The sequence below is a fragment of the Salvia miltiorrhiza genome, chromosome 8 (genome assembly GCF_028751815.1).
Source record: "Salvia miltiorrhiza cultivar Shanhuang (shh) chromosome 8, IMPLAD_Smil_shh, whole genome shotgun sequence".
In the NCBI taxonomy this organism is placed as follows: domain Eukaryota; kingdom Viridiplantae; phylum Streptophyta; class Magnoliopsida; order Lamiales; family Lamiaceae; genus Salvia; species Salvia miltiorrhiza.
The window spans coordinates 25,104,814-25,126,207 of record NC_080394.1 but is presented as its reverse complement, the minus strand read 5'-3'; the positions used below and the strand labels follow the sequence as shown (position 1 = coordinate 25,126,207).

Below are 21,394 nucleotides of genomic sequence, written 5' to 3'. Positions count from 1 at the left end.
TCCTCAACTTCCCTTCCGATCACACTCTCCACATTCTCCTCGGCCGCAAGAACAGAGAAGGAATTAGCAGTCGTGGTGCCGACTTCTTGAACTGAAGGTGAGCCAGTGCGGGACCGGGACTCTCCCTCATTCAAGTTATCCTCAAGAATACCATAAACAGACGTCAGGGGAGCCTTATCCGAGGGGCACGAACCTTTGCAACCATGGGAGGGACCGGACGCCAAAAATCAGCAGTACAACCTCTGTGTTTCTTGCTGGTAAGATTCTAATCTTAGTTCTTGGGATTTTTGGGCGGAGAAAAGGGCTCCACTTCAGAACAATTCTTCCTGCATTCGTTAATAGTATGGCCAACGACAGAGCAAATACTGCAGAAATATGGCAGATTTTCATAACCAAAGTCAATCTCAAAGATTTCACCAACACATTTCACATCCAAAAAGTCAGAAATCGCCAAAGCAACATTCATTTCCACAAGCACTCTCGCAAAATAACCAACAGATGCTCTAGCAGAAATACCATCAACAATAATAGGGGTGCCTACTTGTCTTGCAATGCCAGTGAGGACCTCAGGATGCCAATACTCATGCGGGAGGTTATAGATACGAAGCCAAACCTGAGCCATAGAAATTGGGGACCCAAGCCTGGAGGTGGAGAATTCCAGTACGCAAGCGCTAAGAAACCTTAGAAAAGGAAATCACATAATCTTCTTGAGATAAGAACTTCAATGTGAAGTAACCTTTGCCAGGGGAGTGAAGGTTTCCATAAGCGAATAAAGATCGACAGCAAATCTCGGCGCATCTCCTTTACGAAGAAAAAGACGTCCTTGCACGGCATATTGAAATGAACGAACCTGTCTCTGGTGAAAGACTGTAGAGAGAGTAAGGCACGGGCGATCATCCTCCACTGTTGGCTTGAGAACCGCAAAGTCATGGGCGGGAATATCGGCCGGTCATCCCACCCTAGACTTGAACGTATCTGCAAAAGACCTAGGCGGCGGCAGGTCACGCCTAGCAAAGGGGTTAGTTGTCGGAAGCACTGTGGTTTCAAGGAAGAGGATGCCAGCGGTCATGTTATATAGGTCGAGGCAGCAAGGTTCGACGGAAAAACCCGTCCCTCCGCCATGGTCATGTTAGGGCTATCCGCAAGCGTCCGCAGCGGAGCCTCCACGGATTTTGAAGGTAGCGGCGGTGCTGGAGCGTGCAAAATAATCGCCGAAGTCTCTGCAGTCGGCGACAAGCTGTCGCGGTCACCGACGATGGGACGGGAATCCTTAGCGAGGGGGGCCGTAGGAACGCTCGCCGCGATGCAGGTGGTTGTGACGTACGTGTAAAATTACAACGGCTGTGAAAACCCTAATAGGGGTAGCGTGATGAGGTAGGACAACAATCTCCGGGAACAACACATCGTCGATCGCGGCGGAATCACAGCGATCGACGTGATGAAGAGCAGCATCGGTTGAAGGAGGGATTGGCAGCCGTGAGAAGTTAGACGGCATGGTGGGAAAGTCCGAGAGCAGCGGGCTTGAATCCATGCCGGGCCGATGAAATCCAACCCGACCGGCGAGATGTGACGGAGGAGACCCCTACTGTCGCCGTGGCGGCGGGATAGGGATGGGGTGGCTCTCACGCATAGGGTTTTCGTTCGTTTAATATAATACCAATGTAGAAATAATGAATGTCTAATGTAGGAATGATGAATAACCTTTTATTTAGGTAATGAATTGCTAAAGTTTAATATGTTTTCAATGTGAGATAAATGATTTAAGATAGCAAAGAATAGTGAATGAAGAAGATGCCACCTAGGATTGAGGATAAGTGTAGTGTCTTCAATATGTAACCTATTACTCCCTCCGTCCCACTCCAATTGGCTCACTTCTTTTGACACGGAGATTAAGAAAACTTACTTTTTAGTAGAAAAGTGGTAGAAAAATGGTGTGGTCCCAAAAAGGAAAATGAGTCTATTAGAGTGGGACATCCCAAAAAGAAAAATGAGCCTATTGGAGTGAGACGGAGGGAATATATAATACGGAGTAATAATATTAAGGGTTAGAATTGAAATCTATCTATTATACTAAAGGAGAGTTGTATCCCAAAATTTTCCCGCCAAAAATATATATGTAAAATAATAAGTTATTTATTTTTCTCTGCATCAATTTATTGCATAGTGGAGCCATCTATTATTTCACAAACCCAATACGTCCTTTCCCATTCCCAATATCCTCTTCCCAAGAAAGGTAATGCAATCTCTCTCTCTCTCTCTATATTAATTTCTTCCTTCCTAGAGATCCTCTCCATATATCAGCTGCCCTCTCTCCTTCAAACAGCACCACCGTCCACCATCTTCTCCCTTTCCTTTGTTCCCTTGGCCGGATGGTCAACGTGCCTCCCTATTTTCTCTTTTCCCTCTCTGTAAACAACCATGGATTGTTGTTGCACATGTAGCGCTGAAGTCCCCCGTTTCTTCTTGGCTTGGACTGCATCGGATCCCATTTCTCGACAGCCTCAATTACTTCTCTCTTAAATAAATCCGGCGGCAACAATAACGTCCTACCGTCTTCGCCTCCAATCTCGCTCCATTTTTTGTGAACCGTTAGCAAGCAGCTATCAGCTGCAGCGGTCTGTCCTCTCCCACCGGACAACCGAATCCCACGACCGTCGAAGTCACCATCTCAAAACATGCAACAACAATTGATTTCTTATTTTTCTTACCTATTTGCTTTTCTATTTCAACAAAAGTGATGTTCATTGTCTCAGTACACATCCATAAATTCACAAACAGAGCTCCAGTTGATTTTATCAAATTACGAAAATTATATGTATTATTTTTTTACACATGTATGGGTGTGTCTTCTGTTTGTATTTTCTGTAAGTAAAATTTTGTATGTGATGAATGATTATGTAATTAAGTGCATGTGTGTGAGGAATTGAACGCTAGCTTTTTAACTTAAATGTGAAGTAGGAGTTTGGAAGGAAAATGGAAGTCAATCTCGATGAAGATGACTCATGTAAATTCTGATTGATATCTCTGATTTCACATTGCTCACAGTTTGATGTTGGTACATATTTGAATTGAGATCTTGTGAATTATTTAGATTATGCTATCATAAAGCAAAGAAAATTATGTTGCCTTTTGCCATTGGTCAATTGCGAAAACGTCTAGATGTGAAAAGCCATCTTAAATATGAGCTTCTTGAATTCAATTCACCCTGTTTCCTGATTTGTTTCAGTTTATTTGATTTTTTTTAGTTCTGTCATACTACTATGCAATTCACAATCTGCTTCTACTTCTATAAACTTCTCAAGTACTTATATGGTATTTTCCATCTGTGTTTATTCTTGCAGATTATGAGAACGAAAGTTCTAGATAATTAATCTTCCATATATTTCTTATGTTTTTTTAGTACTATTTCAATAAACTCATTTGGAACTCTAATGCAAGGGCAGAGAAATTCGGTCAGTACATTGCCCTAAAATGTTATGTTTTTATTACTATTTCAATAAACTGATCATGGTTCTACGTCAAGGGATGCTGGCATGGATTCTCCACTTTTCAGACATTTTTTTGCTACAAGTCCACCTATTTTATTAAAATTACAATTTTGTGAGTAAAGTAATTGCTCTTCAAATTTGTCTACTAAATTTTCCCACACAAAAAAATTGACAAAATTGTCTTTTTTATCATAAATTAAAATTTTCTCTTTAAAATTGATGGCTAAGTCTTTTTATATTTTGATTGTGAGACCATTAATCCACATGTAATGTAAAGAATATAGATACACTAAATAAATGCATAATAAAAATTCTCAATTGTAATTTTATTTTGAAGTTAGTATGTGTGGAGATTTATCTTGTAATATCGTATTTCCTCCATTCACGAAAGAACTTGAGAGTGTCACAAATTCTAAAATAAATAAATATTTTTGAGTATCTTGAGAGTGGAGAAAATGATGTTGATTGTATTCGAGTAGTGAAAATGTGTTGAAAATGTGTTGTAATTAATATTGAGAGTTGTGAAAAAGAGAAAAATAAGGTAAATGGTGGGATATAGTTAAAAAAATAGGTAATAAGTTCTTTTGTAGACGTCCCAAAAATAAAAGGTAGAAAATTCTTTTGTGGAAGGAAAGAATATTATTTTATTGTGATATTTTTAAATTTTTAATAAATTTATTAATGTAAATTTTTTTAATTATTTTTATTAAAATTTAATTATGAATAATACAATGTGCATGTGTATAAATATAAACAATAAACATCAAAACTTATAAAAACTTTATATTTATAATTTATATATAAAATTTATACAATACATAATTCCGCGCATAGCGCGGGGGCACAACTAGTTTCGAGAAGAAAGTCGAATCGATTGAAAGATAATACAAATCGGAATTTTTCGATTTTTTAATCCGATTCGAAAATTTTAAACTACAAAATCTAACTGAAATGAACGATTTTGACACAAATTTTCACTGTTTTGTTCAGCCGAAGATCCCGAAACAAATGAGATGATGAATTAATTCATTTTGACGCTTTTGTGAAGATCAATTTTATCCCCTGTTTCGCACTCTGTCACCGTAGTGTACAGCTCTTCCCCTTTCTCCCGCAAATCTCCCATCAGATCAACTCTCTCTCGATTGCGCCGGAAGGATGCTCAAATTTCTTAAAGGAGTCGTCGCCGGATCAGGCGCTGGCCTCAAGGATCTTCCGTATAACATCGGGGAGCCCTACTCTTCTGCGTGGGGCTCCTGGGTGCACTATCGTGGAACCTCTAAGGTGCCCCTCTCGCTTCCATTTTATACTTTGTAATCGCGTTGATTTTACTGGTTGGATTGGCTTCGCTTTCATTGGTTTCATTCCGAATTTCCTCGCATTTGCGTTGTTACGTTCTGATACCTCGAGATCAAGATTGCTTGTGCGAAGCTTAATAGTTTTTTGGGGACTGCTTTACTTGTTTTGTTGGAAATTGATGAGTTGGGGGTGGCTGTCGAGCTGGAAAGATGGGAAAAAGTTTATTTGTTAAGTTTATCGTTGATTAGATCGGATTTGCATTGCCATGAAATGAAGTTTGTCATTCTCTGGATGTCTATATGGCACTGGATTATATATATACTTTTTGGAAGTATTAAGATTAATTGCAGTTAGAGATTCGAGAGTGGTAGTCTCTTCTGGAAATTTTCATCTTCCGCCATGCATGACCAGGGGGTTGAGGAGATAAAGATTCAGACTGGAGTACATTTTTAGTTCTATAAGATCTGAAAAAGCAACAACCTGCTTTGTACTGGAGCATGCTAGTTTGTATTAGATCGTTCATTGCAGTTCACTTCTATCTCCTCAAATAAGTGCCGTTACAGGCTTTTGCTCACTTGAGTGTAAGTGATAAGAGTTGAACCCGTAATTACTCTCAAAAGCTAGCTCAAGAGTGTAGGTTTGGACCCAACCTTATATCCAGCCCAGGAGACTTATCTACCTTCGATGTGGGAGGCATCAGTATGCTATTACTTCTCCAACTTCCTTATGCTTGTAATTGGAAGTTTGTGGTCGGTGATGAAACTAGAATACCTTTCACAAAGTAGAATTCCCTTTTGCTGTATATCAAGGATGAAAATTTAATAACGAGGTTAGATGAATACCATTACCATTTAGAATTTCCTAATATCTAATCCAAAATTCCATCCTTTTGGGGCTATATATATAGGCATCATTAAAATAGTCGATCACAGATTGTAATGCCATTAGTTTTGATAGATGATCTTAAATTAACTCCACAAACATCCATATTGCTGTATTTCTAACCCATGGATATTATGTCTTCACCAGTTGCTTTATACTATTTTAAGTTGGTAGTCAAAAGGAACAATTAGTTTTGATCCCAGATTGTTCAACTCATTACTTCCCCTTGTAAATGTGACTGGTCAACTACTCGTGCTAAGGTTATGCTCATTATATAATTTTATATTATAGGTTAAGTCTATATTAAAGGCTGCCTATGGGAACTGACCAGTAACATACACCAAAGTGTATGGGAATTCAAATATGTTTGACCGAACCTGGGTTCCAGGATCTATAGTTTATAGTTCTAAAAACTTGAAAAGTAACTAACGGCTGGTAGAAGGCCCAACATTCCTTTTTTTAGGATAAATTTGCTGATGTCAAATGAAAAGTACTTTAAGATAGACATGGATCCCTAATAGGCCCTCTTAGTCTTACATAATTCTTTCTGCAGAAGTCCTTAAATATTCTATCGTGTAAGAATTGAATGGCCTTTACCTATCTTCAAAGGACTTGGTACCCTTACTGATCTATTTGATTTAGTATCCAGAATTTGCTCTATTTTAATCTCTACTTGGAACCTACCATATGTGACACTTTGCTCACATTGCTCATAATCCTACTATAGAGTGTATAGGTAAATAAGATTAGTAATAATGATCTCTATGAATATAATGTTGTATGCTTTATTAGGCCTTTCCTTTCTTTTGTGAGCATGAGTCAGTAAGTTTCGTCCTTCCCTTCGTATTTTCAAAGTGGGTGGTCCAATGGTTGAAAATAGAGAAGATGGTTGGTGTGGTTGGGGATGGGGTAGTTTACTAATCTATAGATAGCAGCTCCCTTCCTTGTCCAACAAGCCATTGGAGTTTCACTTTGCCATCAGGTAAAGTATGTGAGGTTTTTGGTACTACGTTTCAAGTTTAAGCCTTCATTTCAATGAGTTGAAAATTTACTGTGGAACCAACAAATTAGAGCCAGGAGAATCTTTTGTAAGCTGTACTTTGTATTGGTTTATCTTCGGAAGAATAAATTGCCTTTGAGGATTGATACTTGGTTGTTGGTCAGCTATATTTTCTCTCTAAAACAGTCACCTGGTTAGACTGATGTCCACAAATACATATTTATGTATTTATGCCGGACTGATGTTCTCTCTAAACTTGAATCTTGCCTGAGTGCGGACCAGTGTTTTAAGTTTTAACTGAATTATCCAACCTATTGAGGAAGGTTTTCTTTGGGTTTATCCCTCTGACTGGGCATTTAAAGCAGTTGCTGCAGTTCAATAGTTTTTTTCATGCCTTCTGTTGAAGATGCCTACCTGTCAATTTTTTTCACCTTCCTTATGCTTGTAAAGTTGCAATTTATTCTGCCAATTGTGCTTAACATTGTGAAAATTTGGTTGCCACTCATTTTTCAGAAGATAATCGTTACCCGTCCCTGTCCATATAGGAATCATCTGACTGTAGCATTCTTAACAACCATCTGCCACACACAAATAAAAAGAAGGAAACCAAAATAAAAATATGTCCATAGGAATTGATATTTTAAGTTGTTATTGTTTAGTTCAGTATGCTTATGGCTAAGGTTTATTCCTGGCTCCACATATTGTACTCCACTCACCACTACACAGTACACAACCTTTAGAATCGTCTTTTTGTAATATCCATTCTCTAGTGAATTGTGGTGTAAGAGTTGGTTAAAGGGTAGGAGAAAGAGATAATAGCTATGATATCTGGTTAGAATTCATTTATCTTAATAGATAGCTAAAATTCTTTTAGAGTGTTGCGATTTTACGGCTAAACTGAATTGGTGTGTAGATCTGACTTCATTTACATTTCATGCAAAACAGTATGTCAAGACCCAACATAATACTCTTCACCCGGGCTTCTGATTCTCCCTAAAACTTAGTAAGAGCTGAATTGGAGCTGGGGCTCCTAATTTTCCCTACAAATAGATGACTAAAATTCTCTGAAGTTTACTGAGTTTAGGGCTAACCGACTAAGGAATCGTTTGATTCGTCTACAAGATCTGAATTGGTTCGTAGGTCCGAGTCTATTGAGTGTTGCATATTACACAGTTGGTCCAGACCCTGTTTAGTGGTCTGGATTGGGGGCTCACATTCTCCTTATGAATTAGATGTCATCCAGGTCTCATAATTTATGCAAACAGGAAGCCCCTCAGTGCCAACAGTGGTCAACTGATGGAGGGATTCGAGAAAATCTTAATCTATGATCTCCAATCTGAAGACCCAGGGAAATTGGAAGGTTCTACAATGATGGCTTCTTGGTGGTTGATGGATGCAAATATGAGATGCATTCAGTTATTTGGTCTTGCAAGTTGCACCATGAATGTTTTTGGAGATGAGATGATAATTCAGTGATGGTGGAGAATTGTATGCTATAGATAGGAAAACATTAAATAAGAAGGGAAAACTCTGTAATAGAAGAAGCACAACTAGTGGCTAGATGAACTGGTAATGAAAGGCCGGGGGTGCAATATTTAGGTTTTTCTACTCTACTATTTGTATTGCTAATTTATTAGCTTAGAGTTTTGAGACAGAGGTTGTAGCTTCAGTGACGACTCAAACCAAGCTGTTAGGCCAAGACAAAAGTATGCGATAATATTGAGCTATATTCATGACTAAACAGTAAATATTGTAGTTTGTCATATAATACTATTGATGATAGATTTATCTCTTGCTTTAGGACCTCTCTGTCCATACAAATTTTCCCACTTTATAATGCTTGGGCTCATGCACCTTTGAAGATAGAAGATAAAATGACCAAAAGGTTATCAATCTGCAGAACAAACTTCATTATTTGATTATCATAAACATTTTTGCTTCAGAAACGGATTTGCTTTTGCATCTCCAATACACCAGATGTAGAGGACTAAGCTACTTGGATAGATTGTACAAATTTTTCCTTTGATGTTTTCCTTTGTCTGGGAATTCGTCCATATTCTTGATGAAATTTTGTTGGTACTTCTGCATTAGCATTGTCACTAATTATTGAGATTGTCTCTTACTATTGTCTTTTCTTTTCTCTTTTTTCTTTTTCTGCTCTATTTATTGACAGGATGATGGAGCACCTGTCTCAATATTTTCTCTTTCAGGGAGCAGTGCAAACGATGGGCATTTAGTTGCTGGCCGTAATGGTGTTAAACGCTTGCGAACGGTAAGCTTCTGATGGATGTTTCTGTTTGATGTTTCTTCTTTTCTTTCACTATTTTTATTTGACTACCTTCGTTTATGGTTCAAGTGTGAATCCATGATAAAATACCTCCATGACAGGTGTCTTTGTAAAGATTTGCCTAAATATCATACCCAAAGTTCAATCCTATAAATTTTGTAGTTTGATTTAACTAAAGATTTCTCTTGCTACTTATTATATATTGACAACCTCCCAAAAAGGCTTATTACTAGTGTGTAGAACATTGCTGATTTTCTTCACTTGCCGTAAACATGTCATGGGCATTATATTCAAGTAACTAATACGTAGATAGATGAAGCTTTGACAATTTAAATGATAATTTGATGATGTAAGTGAAAATCTTAATTTCAGATGAAAAATAGCTGATGGCAGTGCTTTACAATGAATTACTTTAACCCACATTGCGGAGACCTTTCCATTCAGAAGGAAAAAAAGGGGAGTTTGGCTGAGCTTATAAGCTCTTGAAAAGTATTTGTCAAAATTACCTTCTAAACAACTTATAAGATCTAAAAATAAACTCCAACAACTTATAAAAGCTCCCAAAAATATACGCTCATCAACCCCGTCTTAATTTTTCATGATCCTATAAGAAACAATTAATGTCTCCTTTCCATTCAGAAGTAAAAAAGGGGGAGTTTGGCTGAGCTTATAAGCTCTTGAAAAGTATTTGTCAAAATGACCTTCTAAACAACTTATAAGATCTAAAAATAAGCTCCAACAACTTATAAAAGCTCCCAAAAATCTACGCTCATCAACCCCATCTTAATTTTTCATGATCCTATAAGAAACAATTAATTTACAAATAATAAAAAAAAGCGCTTTTATGTTGTGTTATTTCCAACATATACCCTTCCCATTTCATCTATTCCGCATCTCTCTAACTACGATTCTCTCTCGAATTCAGAATGCTCTCTCTAACTTATAAGCTCAATTACCCAAACACTTTGACAACTTATAAGCTCTTGAAACATTACATCTTATGAGCTTTTGAAACATCTTATAAGATGTTGGAGCCTATAAGATCTCTAAAATAAGCTTAGCAAACACCCTCTAATAAATGAAATTCCTGATAAATATACCTTAAATATCTTTAGATGGTATATCTTATGATTTGGAAGATTTTACCTATGATGTTGCTCAACAAAAGATCGTGTAACTGCTCACATCTTTTTCTTGACTACGATATCTTCATTTTCTACAATATCATTGCTGTTCTTGGAGTCTGTAGAATGGAATGCATTCTGGTTTCCTCAGGCACTAATCTCACTTTCTACTATTCTCACAGTTTATGTCTATTTTCTTTCAGGTCAGACATCCAAATATTTTGTCATTTCTGCACAGTACTGAGGCTGAAACTTTAGATGGCTCTACTACTAAGGTGACCATATATATTGTGACTGAACCTGTTATGCCTCTTTCAGAAAAGATCAAGGAATTGGGGCTAGAAGGCAACCAAAGGTGAAAATTGAATCATTCCATTAGTTGCAGTTTCAAGAGTTTTTTTCATTGGCATTATTTTTATTTGTTTGAACTGATAATACGTAAATTGTTTATACTCTGATCTGATGTACCTTGTGCCATGATTTTGGAAAGTGGAGTAAATCGGTTAACGTTTTTATTAATTATTGTTTATAATCACTGGCCTTATTATTTTGAACATTTCAGAAGTGTTGAGAACATATTTTCAATTAAAGTCATCTCACTTGAACATATCCTTGGGTTCTGTCTTCATGTTTCCTGGAATTAAAAGTTGAAAGGGTTTACTCCTGTCTTGTGTCAGGGATGAATATTATGCATGGGGATTGCACCGGATATCTAAAGCTGTGAGCTTCCTGAATAATGACTGTAAATTGGTATGCATCTTAAAAACATTTTTTCTTTGTAGACAAGTTCAAGTAAATGTGGTTTAGTATGACCAGAACAAAAACTCTTTGATAATGACTCACTTTCCAGTTATTAGCAGTATTTAATATATAAATAAGTCAAGCATGATATTTCGGTGTATTGGTTGCTTCAGGTTCATGGTAATGTTTGCATGGCTAGTGTTGTTGTCACCCAAACTTTGGACTGGAAACTCCATGCGTTTGATGTTTTATCTGAGTATGATGGAAACAATGAAGCTGCAACAGGACCTATGCTTGTGAGTTCTCAGTTTAATCCATCTTTTTCCGCCATTCTTCATCTGCTATGTGTTGGACATCAACAATTTTGCTTGGCTTAGTGAAGGGAAAAATAGAAGATTGCTAGATATTAATGATATTACGATAACACCATCTTATAAAAAACATGTGCCATCTGTATCTATAAATTTTAAAGAAGGGCACTACTGTTGCATCTTTGATTTATCTATTTAATTTAAACATGTCTTAATCTACTTTTTCGGAATCAGTTCAAGACTCAAGATCAATATCTAAGACCGCAGAAGGAAAAACTGACCCCTGCAGAAAAATGCATCTGTTGAAACACGAGAAAATTATGCCTGAAGGCATTAGCTTTAGTTGGCTTAATTTCCCTTTAGGTTCTGTGTTTCATGGAGTTGTAAATAAATATTATTGCTAAATTTGTGGAAGTCTTCTCTGAAAATATTTCCAATCTCTTTCCTGTCATTTCTGAAAATCTATTTCCATACAATATACATATAAGAAAAGCCAACTCATTTTCATAAGCATCACATGACATGTTCCAAATGTATTTATAAAACATATTAGAATAGAGAAGATGCATTATTTCACTGATTTAGTAAATAAGTAATAAGTTAGTTAGACCTCTGATTCAGCAATAAAAAAGTATGGTTTAGTTGTTTTCAAAATCAGCAATGTGGAGGTTGATGTGTAATCTGAAGCCCTGATTTCAGAAGAGTGTATTAGCTTTTCCAAATAGCTATTGCTTTCCTAAATTCTCTTCAGGAAATATTTTCTGAAAATAAACAAAGCTGATGAAGTTTCGGGCTGAAAAGTTTGAAGAGATACTCATACACAAGCTCATATTTTTCTTTTCTAAATGTGAATGAGATGTATGTTTTGAACTTGTAGAATTGTAAATGAAACATGTTTGGCACAATGCGACTTACTGTAATGATGGTTACTTTTTTCTTTTTCCTTTATTTTTATTTCTTGTATTTCTACAGACCAAGAGTATGTGGTGTCTTCTAATATACTCACTGCGTCCACAAAAAATAATCCTACAAGGGGACGGCACAAGTTTTAATAAAAGTAGTTGAGTGTATGGTCAGTGGAGAAGGGGTCCCACTTAAAGAGCAGTGTTAATAATGATTATTAAGTATATTGTGAGTGGAGAAAGGGGCCAGATAGAAAATTTCCAAAAATGGAAAGGGATTAATTTTGTGGACGTACCAAAATGGCAAAAAGGGACTATTTTTTGTGGACATAGGGAGTAGTATGTGTTTTGCTTATTCAACATATGCTTAGTGAAAAATTCATTGCTGCTGTTTCTGCTGTTTTTTGACTGAAGGCTGTATTAGATGATCTAATGGCTAATTCTGCTTTCTGTTCTGCATAATTTGGGGCACAGCAATATGAATGGCTTATTGGTTCACAATACAAGTCAATGGAATTGTCAAAATCAGACTGGTCAGCCATCAGAAAGTCTCCACCTTGGGCTATAGATTCTTGGGGTTTGGGTAAGTGTGTATTTTGGACTCTTGAATAGGCATTATAATTATATATGAATAAGAGGTTGTGAATTATGCAACAAGAATGAAATATGATTCGAGTCTGTGTGTGCACTTGTAAGATTGCTCATGTGTGTTTGCAGAAGTTTAGTAATCTTTCTGAATCAGAAGTGCTTGTACTCTTTACTACATATCTCATTCCTCTATAAAAGAAATCTAGCAAAGGAAACAGTTATCCCAATCCTTGAAATTTTCAATTATTGCTTAATAATTAAAATATTATACTCTTTTTTTTTCTTTTCTCTTTTTGCTACGGAATTTATAGGCTGCCTAATCTATGAGCTCTTCTCTGGAATGAAACTGGGTAGAACCGAGGAATTGCGGAATACAACTAATATTCCAAAGGTGAGATTGTTTATTTACTTTCTCTTACAATATGATTTTTCCAATTTCAGTGTCATTATGAAATTTCTTTCAGCTATAGGATATCTTTGTTAGAAGGCAAGGCATATTTGTTTTGTTTTAATTGTTGCTTGAGCATCCATTTGATTTGATAAGTTCATTTTCATTTAGAAATTGTTTATTCTTCCTTTTATGACAGTCCCTACTTCAAGATTATCAGCGTCTCTTGAGTTCTATGCCATCTCGCAGGTTGAATCCATCAAAGCTTCTAGATAATAGTGGTGAGTTATTTTTTCTCATTTCTAAGTGTAGGGGTGAAATATTAATGCTACCTCTACATATTCTGGATTTCATCTTTCAGTTTAGTCCTGTTATAATTAACTGTGTCCTGTTATATCTAAGTTTGACTTATTTTGCCTTTGTACTCTGCTGTTGGTGGAAGCATCACCATTTTTGCTTTCCAATATTTTGTAATCTGATCCGATGCTGTTTATTATAGCTCTTGCCATTATTTTTTCTCTTACTCCTGCCTGCGATATTATTGTAAGTGCTTGGACCCTACCAATTTTTTTATTCTTAGATAAGATATCATCTCCTTTTTTTCTCTTTTTTGCCTGAACACCTGTTGCTTTGTAGCCTGTAGGTTACTATTTGTTCCAATCATTTCAGCATTTGGTGATTTTTAACTTGAAAACTTTGAGAAGCTTTTTGTATTATGATCATACTTATAGTGCTTGATTATCCTTATAGTTTGCCAAGTATTGCTTGTTGTGAACCTATGCCCTCCCCAAAAAATTCTGTAGGTTGTGATGTTATGGATTTACTTCTTTTTCTTCTGATGCTTATTCAGCATTTTAGCTATTTAGTGATGGTAAATGATATCCATTCTGGTTGATTGGATCCCAGCCCTTTTAAAATTAGATGGCCATCTTATGCTCGAGCTCCATCATATTTTCCTATAAAGTTTGTGACTTACCTTTAATGGATGTCCTATTTTCTTTGAGATCTACAATGTGTTTGAAGTCTTTTATTTCATTACTGAATTTATTTTTGGGGTTGATGCCATCTGGAGCCTGTTTCTTATCAACAGAGCAGCCTTGGCCAACATCACATGCCAATGGAGACATAAGTTAGATTTTTCTTATGCAATCAACGATTGATATGCATCATTTCTTTCATCTGTTTCACTTGAGTTGATTCATAAGTGATGCTGTTATGGATAGTGTTTAGGGGAGTAGATCTGTAGGGTTCTATTTCCCTCTGTGTGTGAGATTGCTTTTTTTTTTTCCCTCTTTCTCTCTCTCTTTCTAGTGGTCTATCTTATTGTTGTTAGTTGGGGAGGAGAGGTAGTTTCTGTAATGTCTCGTTATCGTAGGCGCTCTTGCTACGTTGGATAACTATATACACCTAGAACCCTAACATGTCCACAGGCCAAAGTTGCCCTGATTGTTGTTCTCAACTGTATATGACCAATAAAAATAAAAGCACAACATAAAACAACAAGTGTCTTTTCTACTCCAACATAACAATAAACTAAATACATACTAGGGAACAACCAAAAAATTTGATGTTCCACGGAGATAAGATAGCTTTAGGTAATTTAACTATGGCTAATTTGGCAATGACTTGTTAACTTTTGCTAAACATTGTTCCATGAATACAATGTGTATGTTTGTATTTCTATTAAAAGACCAACTACAAAATCCTTGAATTTGATTATGTATTGCTTGAGTTTTCCACCAAGCTGAAAAATGCATTCATGGAATGTCCATAGCAATGCTGTTTCCTTTTCGGGGCTTATTCTTTCTTTTTTCTTCTGTTACAAGATTAGCAGTCCTAATTACTATAAATTATCCAGTTTTTCTCGCAATGGAGAATATTCTTAATCTTATTCACGATTTCACATAATACCTTTTACTTCGTTAATATAGAAGATCTTTTTCATGAACTAAAGTCTGGCAACATGTATTGACAGAATATTTCCAAAATAAGTTGGTAGACACGATACAGTTTATGGAAGTCCTTAACTTGAAGGATAGTGTAGAAAAGGATAACTTTTTCCGTAAGCTTCCAAATCTTGCCGAGCAGCTGCCCCGCCAGATAGTTCAGAAAAAGGTATCTGTTGAAGTCTGAAATTATTAGCATTTTAATCTTATCCTGTCATTTCTGACTTGCAGCATTGTTTGTTTTCTCTAGCTGCTTCCATTGCTAGCATCAGCTTTAGAATTTGGTTCTGCTACTGCACCTGCTTTGACGGCATTGTTAAAAATGGGCTCTTGTCTTTCACCAGAAGAATATGGTGTTAAGGTTACTGTTACTTAATACTCCAGGGGGACCTTCTTGCATCTTGTTTTTGTTTTTGTGAGCTGTATTGTCTATAAATGGGGCAGACACAATTTCCTATTATTGAACTTATTATCACCTTATTTTGTTTTTAGATATTACCAACAATTATCAAACTTTTTGCATCAAATGACCGTGCCATTCGTGTCGGCCTTCTTCAACATATTGATCAATATGGCGAGTCATTATCTGCACAAATGGTTGATGAGCAAGTAAGATTTTATGTGATCATTTATAACTCAATATACTTTGTGTGTAATGCACACAGTTCAAATATGTCATCTGGAAGATTGGGAAGTGATGTTGTTCTTTAATAGGTTTACCCTCATGTTGCAAACGGGTTTTCCGATACATCTGCTTTCCTAAGGGAACTGACGCTAAAGTCCATGCTTGTCCTGGCTCCAAAGGTAAGTCCACCTTCTATGTAAATGATTCACTCATACATAACTATGTTACATCCAATACTGCCTGCTACTTGTAGGGTCTGTTTAAGGCAAATCACAAACTTGTGGCAATGAATATTCCCTGTCATGCTCCACTTTATTTCTGGAATATCCTGTTCCACTCTTTAGAAAATATGATACCTCAAAGTCCAATAATGATGTTTGGTTGTCAAGGAGTTTCTATTGAAGCTTGATTGCTATGTAGTTAAGTTGTATGAATTTGTCATTTTTATATGTATATATATATATATATATACAGTAATTTGATCTCTGAGCAGTTTAACATGCCAATATGTGGGTACGATGGTTTTGCATTTAAGTGCATCACAGGACATGCCGCACTCAGTATGCTAATGTTAGATGGTATAGATGAATCAATAGCAATCCAAATCCTTACAATGATTAAAATGTATAAGCTGATAATAGGAATTAAACACTGTTTATTTCCTTTCCATGGTTCATTGTCTTTTCCCACTTATTAATCTATTTATCTATTAACTATTTTCTTTGCAGCTGTCCCAGAGAACAATATCAGGGTCATTGTTGAAGTTTCTTTCGAAGTTACAGGTGTGCACTCTATGTGTTTGGCTACCAGGGTGTATCTTGGATATGTTGTGTTTTTTCTCTACTTTCTCCAATATCCTATTGTATTGTTTTTGGAGTGTTGGGGTAGGATTTTAGTTTATGTATTTGTTTGTGATGAAGGTTGATGAAGAACCAGCCATTCGTACAAATACTACCATACTACTTGGAAACATTGCTAGTCACCTTAATGACGGGGTCAGTACTAAGTTTGCCTTCCTGAGTATCCTTCTGTAGACCTCTAAGAGGTTACACCTCACCTTGTGACCATTTTGCTGGTTTTGTGATACCATTGATGATTGAAAATTTGTTGGAAAGCAGACAAGGAAAAGGGTTTTGATAAATGCATTCACAGTCCGAGCTTTGCGTGATACATTCTCTCCAGCCCGAGGAGCAGGTAAAGCCTTACTTGTTTTCTCGACCTTACATTTTCAGGTCCTGTAATAAGGCAACTTTTGAGTAGCCTCTTGTAGTTGTCTTTAGCCTTTTGGCTAAAGCAAGCTCCTGCTCAGCATGTTCATCCCCATGGACTTAATGTTCCCCTCTTTCTATTGTGTTACCTCCTCTCCGTTCATGCTACCTCTGTTTTTGTCAGGTATTATGGCTTTATCTGCCACTAGTTCTTATTACGATGCAACAGAGATTGCGACTCGCATTTTGCCAAACATTGTTGTCCTGACAATTGACCCTGACAGGTAGTATTCTCTTCTAATTGATCAATCTATTTGTTGGACCCTTGATGAGTATCATTCACCCTTTCTGTCTAATGTATAGCTGAGGTTCTTTCATCAATATCAATATATCATAGCCCATGCCTTGACTTTACACTCCCAGAATTCCATAGATATATATAAGTGATGTTTGGTTACTAAAAATTGAATTTGGGAAAATTTCCACAATCTGTCTTTTACTCTATGATTAACCTGAATGAAACATTCCTCAAACTTTCTGTGGCTTGTAATAATGTCAACAAGATTTAAAGTAACACAATAAATATTCTCATATTCTGTGATACCATTGATGATTGAAAATTTGTTGGAAAGCACAGAAGGAAAAGGGTGTCAATAAATGCTAATATTAGATGTTATATGAATATGTTTATTACTACCATGACATGCCAATAATTTTTCTCTGTGAAAATTTGTTCCTCGCTTTTATTATCACTTCCTTCTCTTAAGACCAGGAAGATATTTTTTGGACATTGTTTAGGTATGTTGCATCACATGTGCTTATGTTCTTTCACTTGTGTTCTTTTTCCCTATTTTTACCCACTTCTTGCTCTTCTTCTTTTTATTGATTCTTATAGGGAGCGGGGGGATATATGTCCTTGTAATGTTTGAAATATTTTGTTACTCTAATTGCCCTAGGTGTTGTTGTCTTCTTCATTTTCCTCTTGCTTTATTACCTTTGTAATCGAACTGCTCGTGCTGTTATTCATTCACCTGTCACAGTGATGTCCGGTCAAAAGCATTCCAAGCTGTTGAACAATTTCTGCAATTAGTGAAACAATTCCATGAGAAGGTTTGTAGCTAATTGCCTCCTTTTATTTATTTATTTTATTTATTTATAATAAACTGTTTCTTGAATTTAACCTGTTCATCTCGTTTGGAAGCAATACGAGTTATTGCAGTGTGATGCATGCTGTACAAAATATTAAAAGGTGTCTTTGATGCCTATGTCCACCCATACGATTATTGCCTTCCAAGATGAGTGTCTATGCAAAACATTTCTGAATGAGTCTGCAAAACTTGACTACCTCTTTGGAGCTATTCTTATGACAGATCTCTATATACTTATATTTATTGATTCTCCGTAAATATTTATTTCTTCCATATCTGTTGGTCATAGATGCCTGGAAGAGACTTCATGCATTGCCATTTTATCATTAGTTGCAATAATATATTGGTTTGTGAAGTTCTTGGTTCCTTTTTTAGTTCTTAGTTTTTTTCGGGGGCAGTGGTGGGGATAAGGATATGATCACTGGGTACTGGCAATGCATATGTATGTCTTCAGTTTTGGTCAAGAGTTTTGCTAATTGTGTTGAGCTTCAGTTTTCAATCTATCTCTTGGCTCTTCCTCTTCTCCTTCTCTTTCATTAGATGCATTTATTGAGAATTTATTTGCTCTTTTTGATTCTTTGTAGACATCTGGGGATGCCACCGGTGCATCTGGAACACTTTCATCTATGCCTGGAAATGCTAGTTTACTTGGGTTAGTGAGCTTACTAAATCTTTGTCATTTAATATATCATGATCCTGGGACCACCTTTTCTGAGTCTGATAAGTATCAGCTCTGAATAAGCAATTGAAGGTCATTCCATCTTTTACTTTTTGAACATTCCTTCTCTTATGTGTTTCTTGAAACTAGAGTCTTAGACGTGCATAATGCACATAGAAGTATAGACACATCTAGGTATTAGAAAATGGAGTGGACATTCTAAGAGGTAAAATGATTTTAACTGGAACTATGAGGCTTAAAGTATATTAGATTACAAGGATCTATGAAGACTACTATATAGTTGGCTTCTGTAATTGAAAAGGAAGAATGAAGTACGATAAAGAACAGTAAAACAATCCTCACCTATGTGATATCTATACTCTTTAGCGCAATTGTGGATGTGATAATCACCTATGTGATATCTATACTCTTTAGCGCAATTGTGGATGTGATAAGAGTAAAGGTGATTGAGATAAATAATGAACAAGAAAACAGAAAGAATCCTCCTCTTGCAAGACTCTACAATGAGATGTGTCCCAAACTCCTCTTGCGAGGCCTACAGTGCATGCTGTCCCAAACTCCTCTTGAGTGGCCTGCAGCGGATGCTGTCCCAAAACAATATTGAAATGATAACCTAACCCTAACTTAGTAATAACTATTTAAAGACAACACTTGAAGCCCACACAAAAGCCTGATCTATCTCTTTTATTCTAACCCTAAATAACTAAATATATTATGGAAATAAAAGATACCTATGAATAAGAACATCAAATGATGAACGCTATTGAATGATAATCACATTCGTCATTTTAACTGGGGAGTGGTGATTGGTGAAATTACTAAATTATGACTAAATAATGGGAAAAGGAAAAGGTAATTGATACGTTCTAACTTTAGGGCATATAAACTATTGTGTACCTGGTAAACCCATGCGCTTTGTTGTGATATGGTGCCATATGTTAATGCAAGCTTTGATTTTGAACTTAACATACGTAGTCTCATCCATCGCCTTTTGGTTGGTACACTTCTAAACATATGTAGTAAGACAATGTTTCTTTTTTATCGAGAGATAAGCTTTTCGATCTTGATGGGTGCTCTACCTTTCTTACTCTCATGTGTGTGTAGATTGGCCATGCTATAAATATAATGTTTCGCTAGTTTGTTGAAGCATCTACATGTTCGCCTTCCACCCCTAAAGAAAATCTGACCTAAAATATTTTAGTTGTTATGTGTTTTATACTCGGACCTTATACTCAATATTCAAAATGGTGATGCAGATGGGCGATGAGTTCTTTGACTTTGAAAGGAAAACCTTCTGAACAGAGCACCCTTGCTTCAACAAGCTCCAGCATACCCCTTTCATCTTCAATCTCCAATGCCAGCTCTGGTGCGTGGGATATTCGATCATTTCGGCAAATTTTTTTTTTTTTTTTTTTGATCTATGCATATAATTGCGCATTTCTTGGATGATGTGGTCATTGCTGATATTGATATTTGGATGTCACAGTGATGGATGATGCAAATTTAGCACAAGTTCGAGTACATTCCAGGACAGATTTAGCTGATTTATCTGATAATCCTCCACCTGCATCACCTACATCGACGGATGGGTGGGGAGACCTTGATAATGGCATTCGTGGAGAGCAGGATAATGACAAAGATGGGTGGGATGACATTGAACCACTGGAAGAGGCTAGACCATCTGCAGCTCTTGCAAGTATCCAAGCAGCTCAAAAACGGCCTGTTTCTGCACCAAAAACACAAGGTACCACCCTCATCTACATCCATCATAGACAGGTGGAACTATTAATATTAATAAGTGATGGCATGGGATGGGAGGAACTCTAGACAAAGGAAATATGTTAATAGAAATCCGAAATCGAGCTTATCAACTCTATCCCGCCTTTCTCCACACTTCTCTTGTTAAATGGAATTTATACTTAGCAAGTGCGGTATTTTGTTCAGCTCCAAATTCAAGACCAAAGAGCACATTGAAGGCGAGTAAAGATGATGATGACGACTTGTGGGGTGCTGTAGCTTCGAATACAAAGTCCAGCAAAGTAGTCGATGAGGATGATCCCTGGGGTGCAATTGCTGCCCCTGCTCCAAAATCATCTTCCAAATCTTTGAATCTGAAATCGAGTGGATCGGCAGATGATGATCTTTGGGCGTCCATTGCAGCACCTCCGCCTACAGCTGGGCACAAGCCCATGTCATCTGGACGAGGCCGAGCGGCTAAACCTGCTGCCCCAAAATTAGGTGCTCAAAGGATAAACAGAACATCATCAGGTAATGTAAGTTAGGTAAAAAGCCTCAATTTAGACTGAGTCTGTAAATTTTTTGGTTACTTAAAAGCATGCTCAGAAGAGTAGTAACTTTGCGTCAGACGATTTTTGTGTTGTATTGTGTCTGCTAAAAACCATTTGTCATCTGTAACAGAAAGCATTTCAACCAAAAACATATTCTTTTCACTTTGTAAAAACTCTTATTATTCTTTGTAACTCGGGAAGTATTGCTGATCGCTTGAGGTGACTTATCAATTAATGTAATCTTTATTATTTTCTTGACTTCAGTACGTGTTTGTGATATTTTAAATTTCATTCTACTTTTAGAAAGCTAGAGAACTTTGGTAAAATAAGCTCAAGCCTGATCCAGTGATAAATAAGTCAAGTTTGAACTAAACAATATTTTGGTCGATATTAATTTGTTAAAGAATCATCCTTTTATTTTATTTCATTTATTTCTGTGTTTTGGGTACGCTACCTTTGATTCGCAATGGGCTTGAAGCCCAATCAACTGATG

General features: G+C 36.5%; 1 protein-coding gene across 1 annotated transcript; it reads left to right on the top strand.

Annotated features, from left to right (window-relative positions):
* Positions 1 to 4,343: 4,343 nt before the first annotated feature.
* Positions 4,344 to 21,164, top strand: LOC130997214 (uncharacterized). The gene is made up of 21 exons (XM_057922465.1): positions 4,344 to 4,769; positions 8,840 to 8,938; positions 10,281 to 10,432; positions 10,755 to 10,827; positions 10,992 to 11,114; positions 12,506 to 12,614; positions 12,931 to 13,010; positions 13,207 to 13,288; positions 14,983 to 15,122; positions 15,204 to 15,314; positions 15,446 to 15,562; positions 15,668 to 15,757; positions 16,307 to 16,360; positions 16,499 to 16,573; positions 16,697 to 16,772; positions 16,971 to 17,070; positions 17,827 to 17,896; positions 18,519 to 18,586; positions 19,870 to 19,979; positions 20,100 to 20,357; positions 20,558 to 21,164. The coding sequence occupies exons 1-21, from the start codon at positions 4,644 to 4,646 to the stop codon at positions 20,893 to 20,895; spliced, it is 2,451 nt and encodes an 816-aa protein (XP_057778448.1). The 5' UTR covers positions 4,344 to 4,643; the 3' UTR covers positions 20,896 to 21,164.
* The last annotated feature ends 230 nt before the right edge of the window (positions 21,165 to 21,394 follow it).

Excerpts from the sequence above, each read along its gene's own strand:
- LOC130997214 (XM_057922465.1), top strand. The coding sequence starts at position 4,644 with ATGCTCAAATTTCTTAAAGGAGTCGTCGCCGGATCAGGCGCTGGCCTC. Across the intron at positions 12,615-12,930 it reads TATAGATTCTTGGGGTTTGG|GCTGCCTAATCTATGAGCTC; the intron begins GTAAGTGTGTAT and ends CGGAATTTATAG. Across the intron at positions 20,358-20,557 it reads TTCTGCACCAAAAACACAAG|CTCCAAATTCAAGACCAAAG; the intron begins GTACCACCCTCA and ends TATTTTGTTCAG.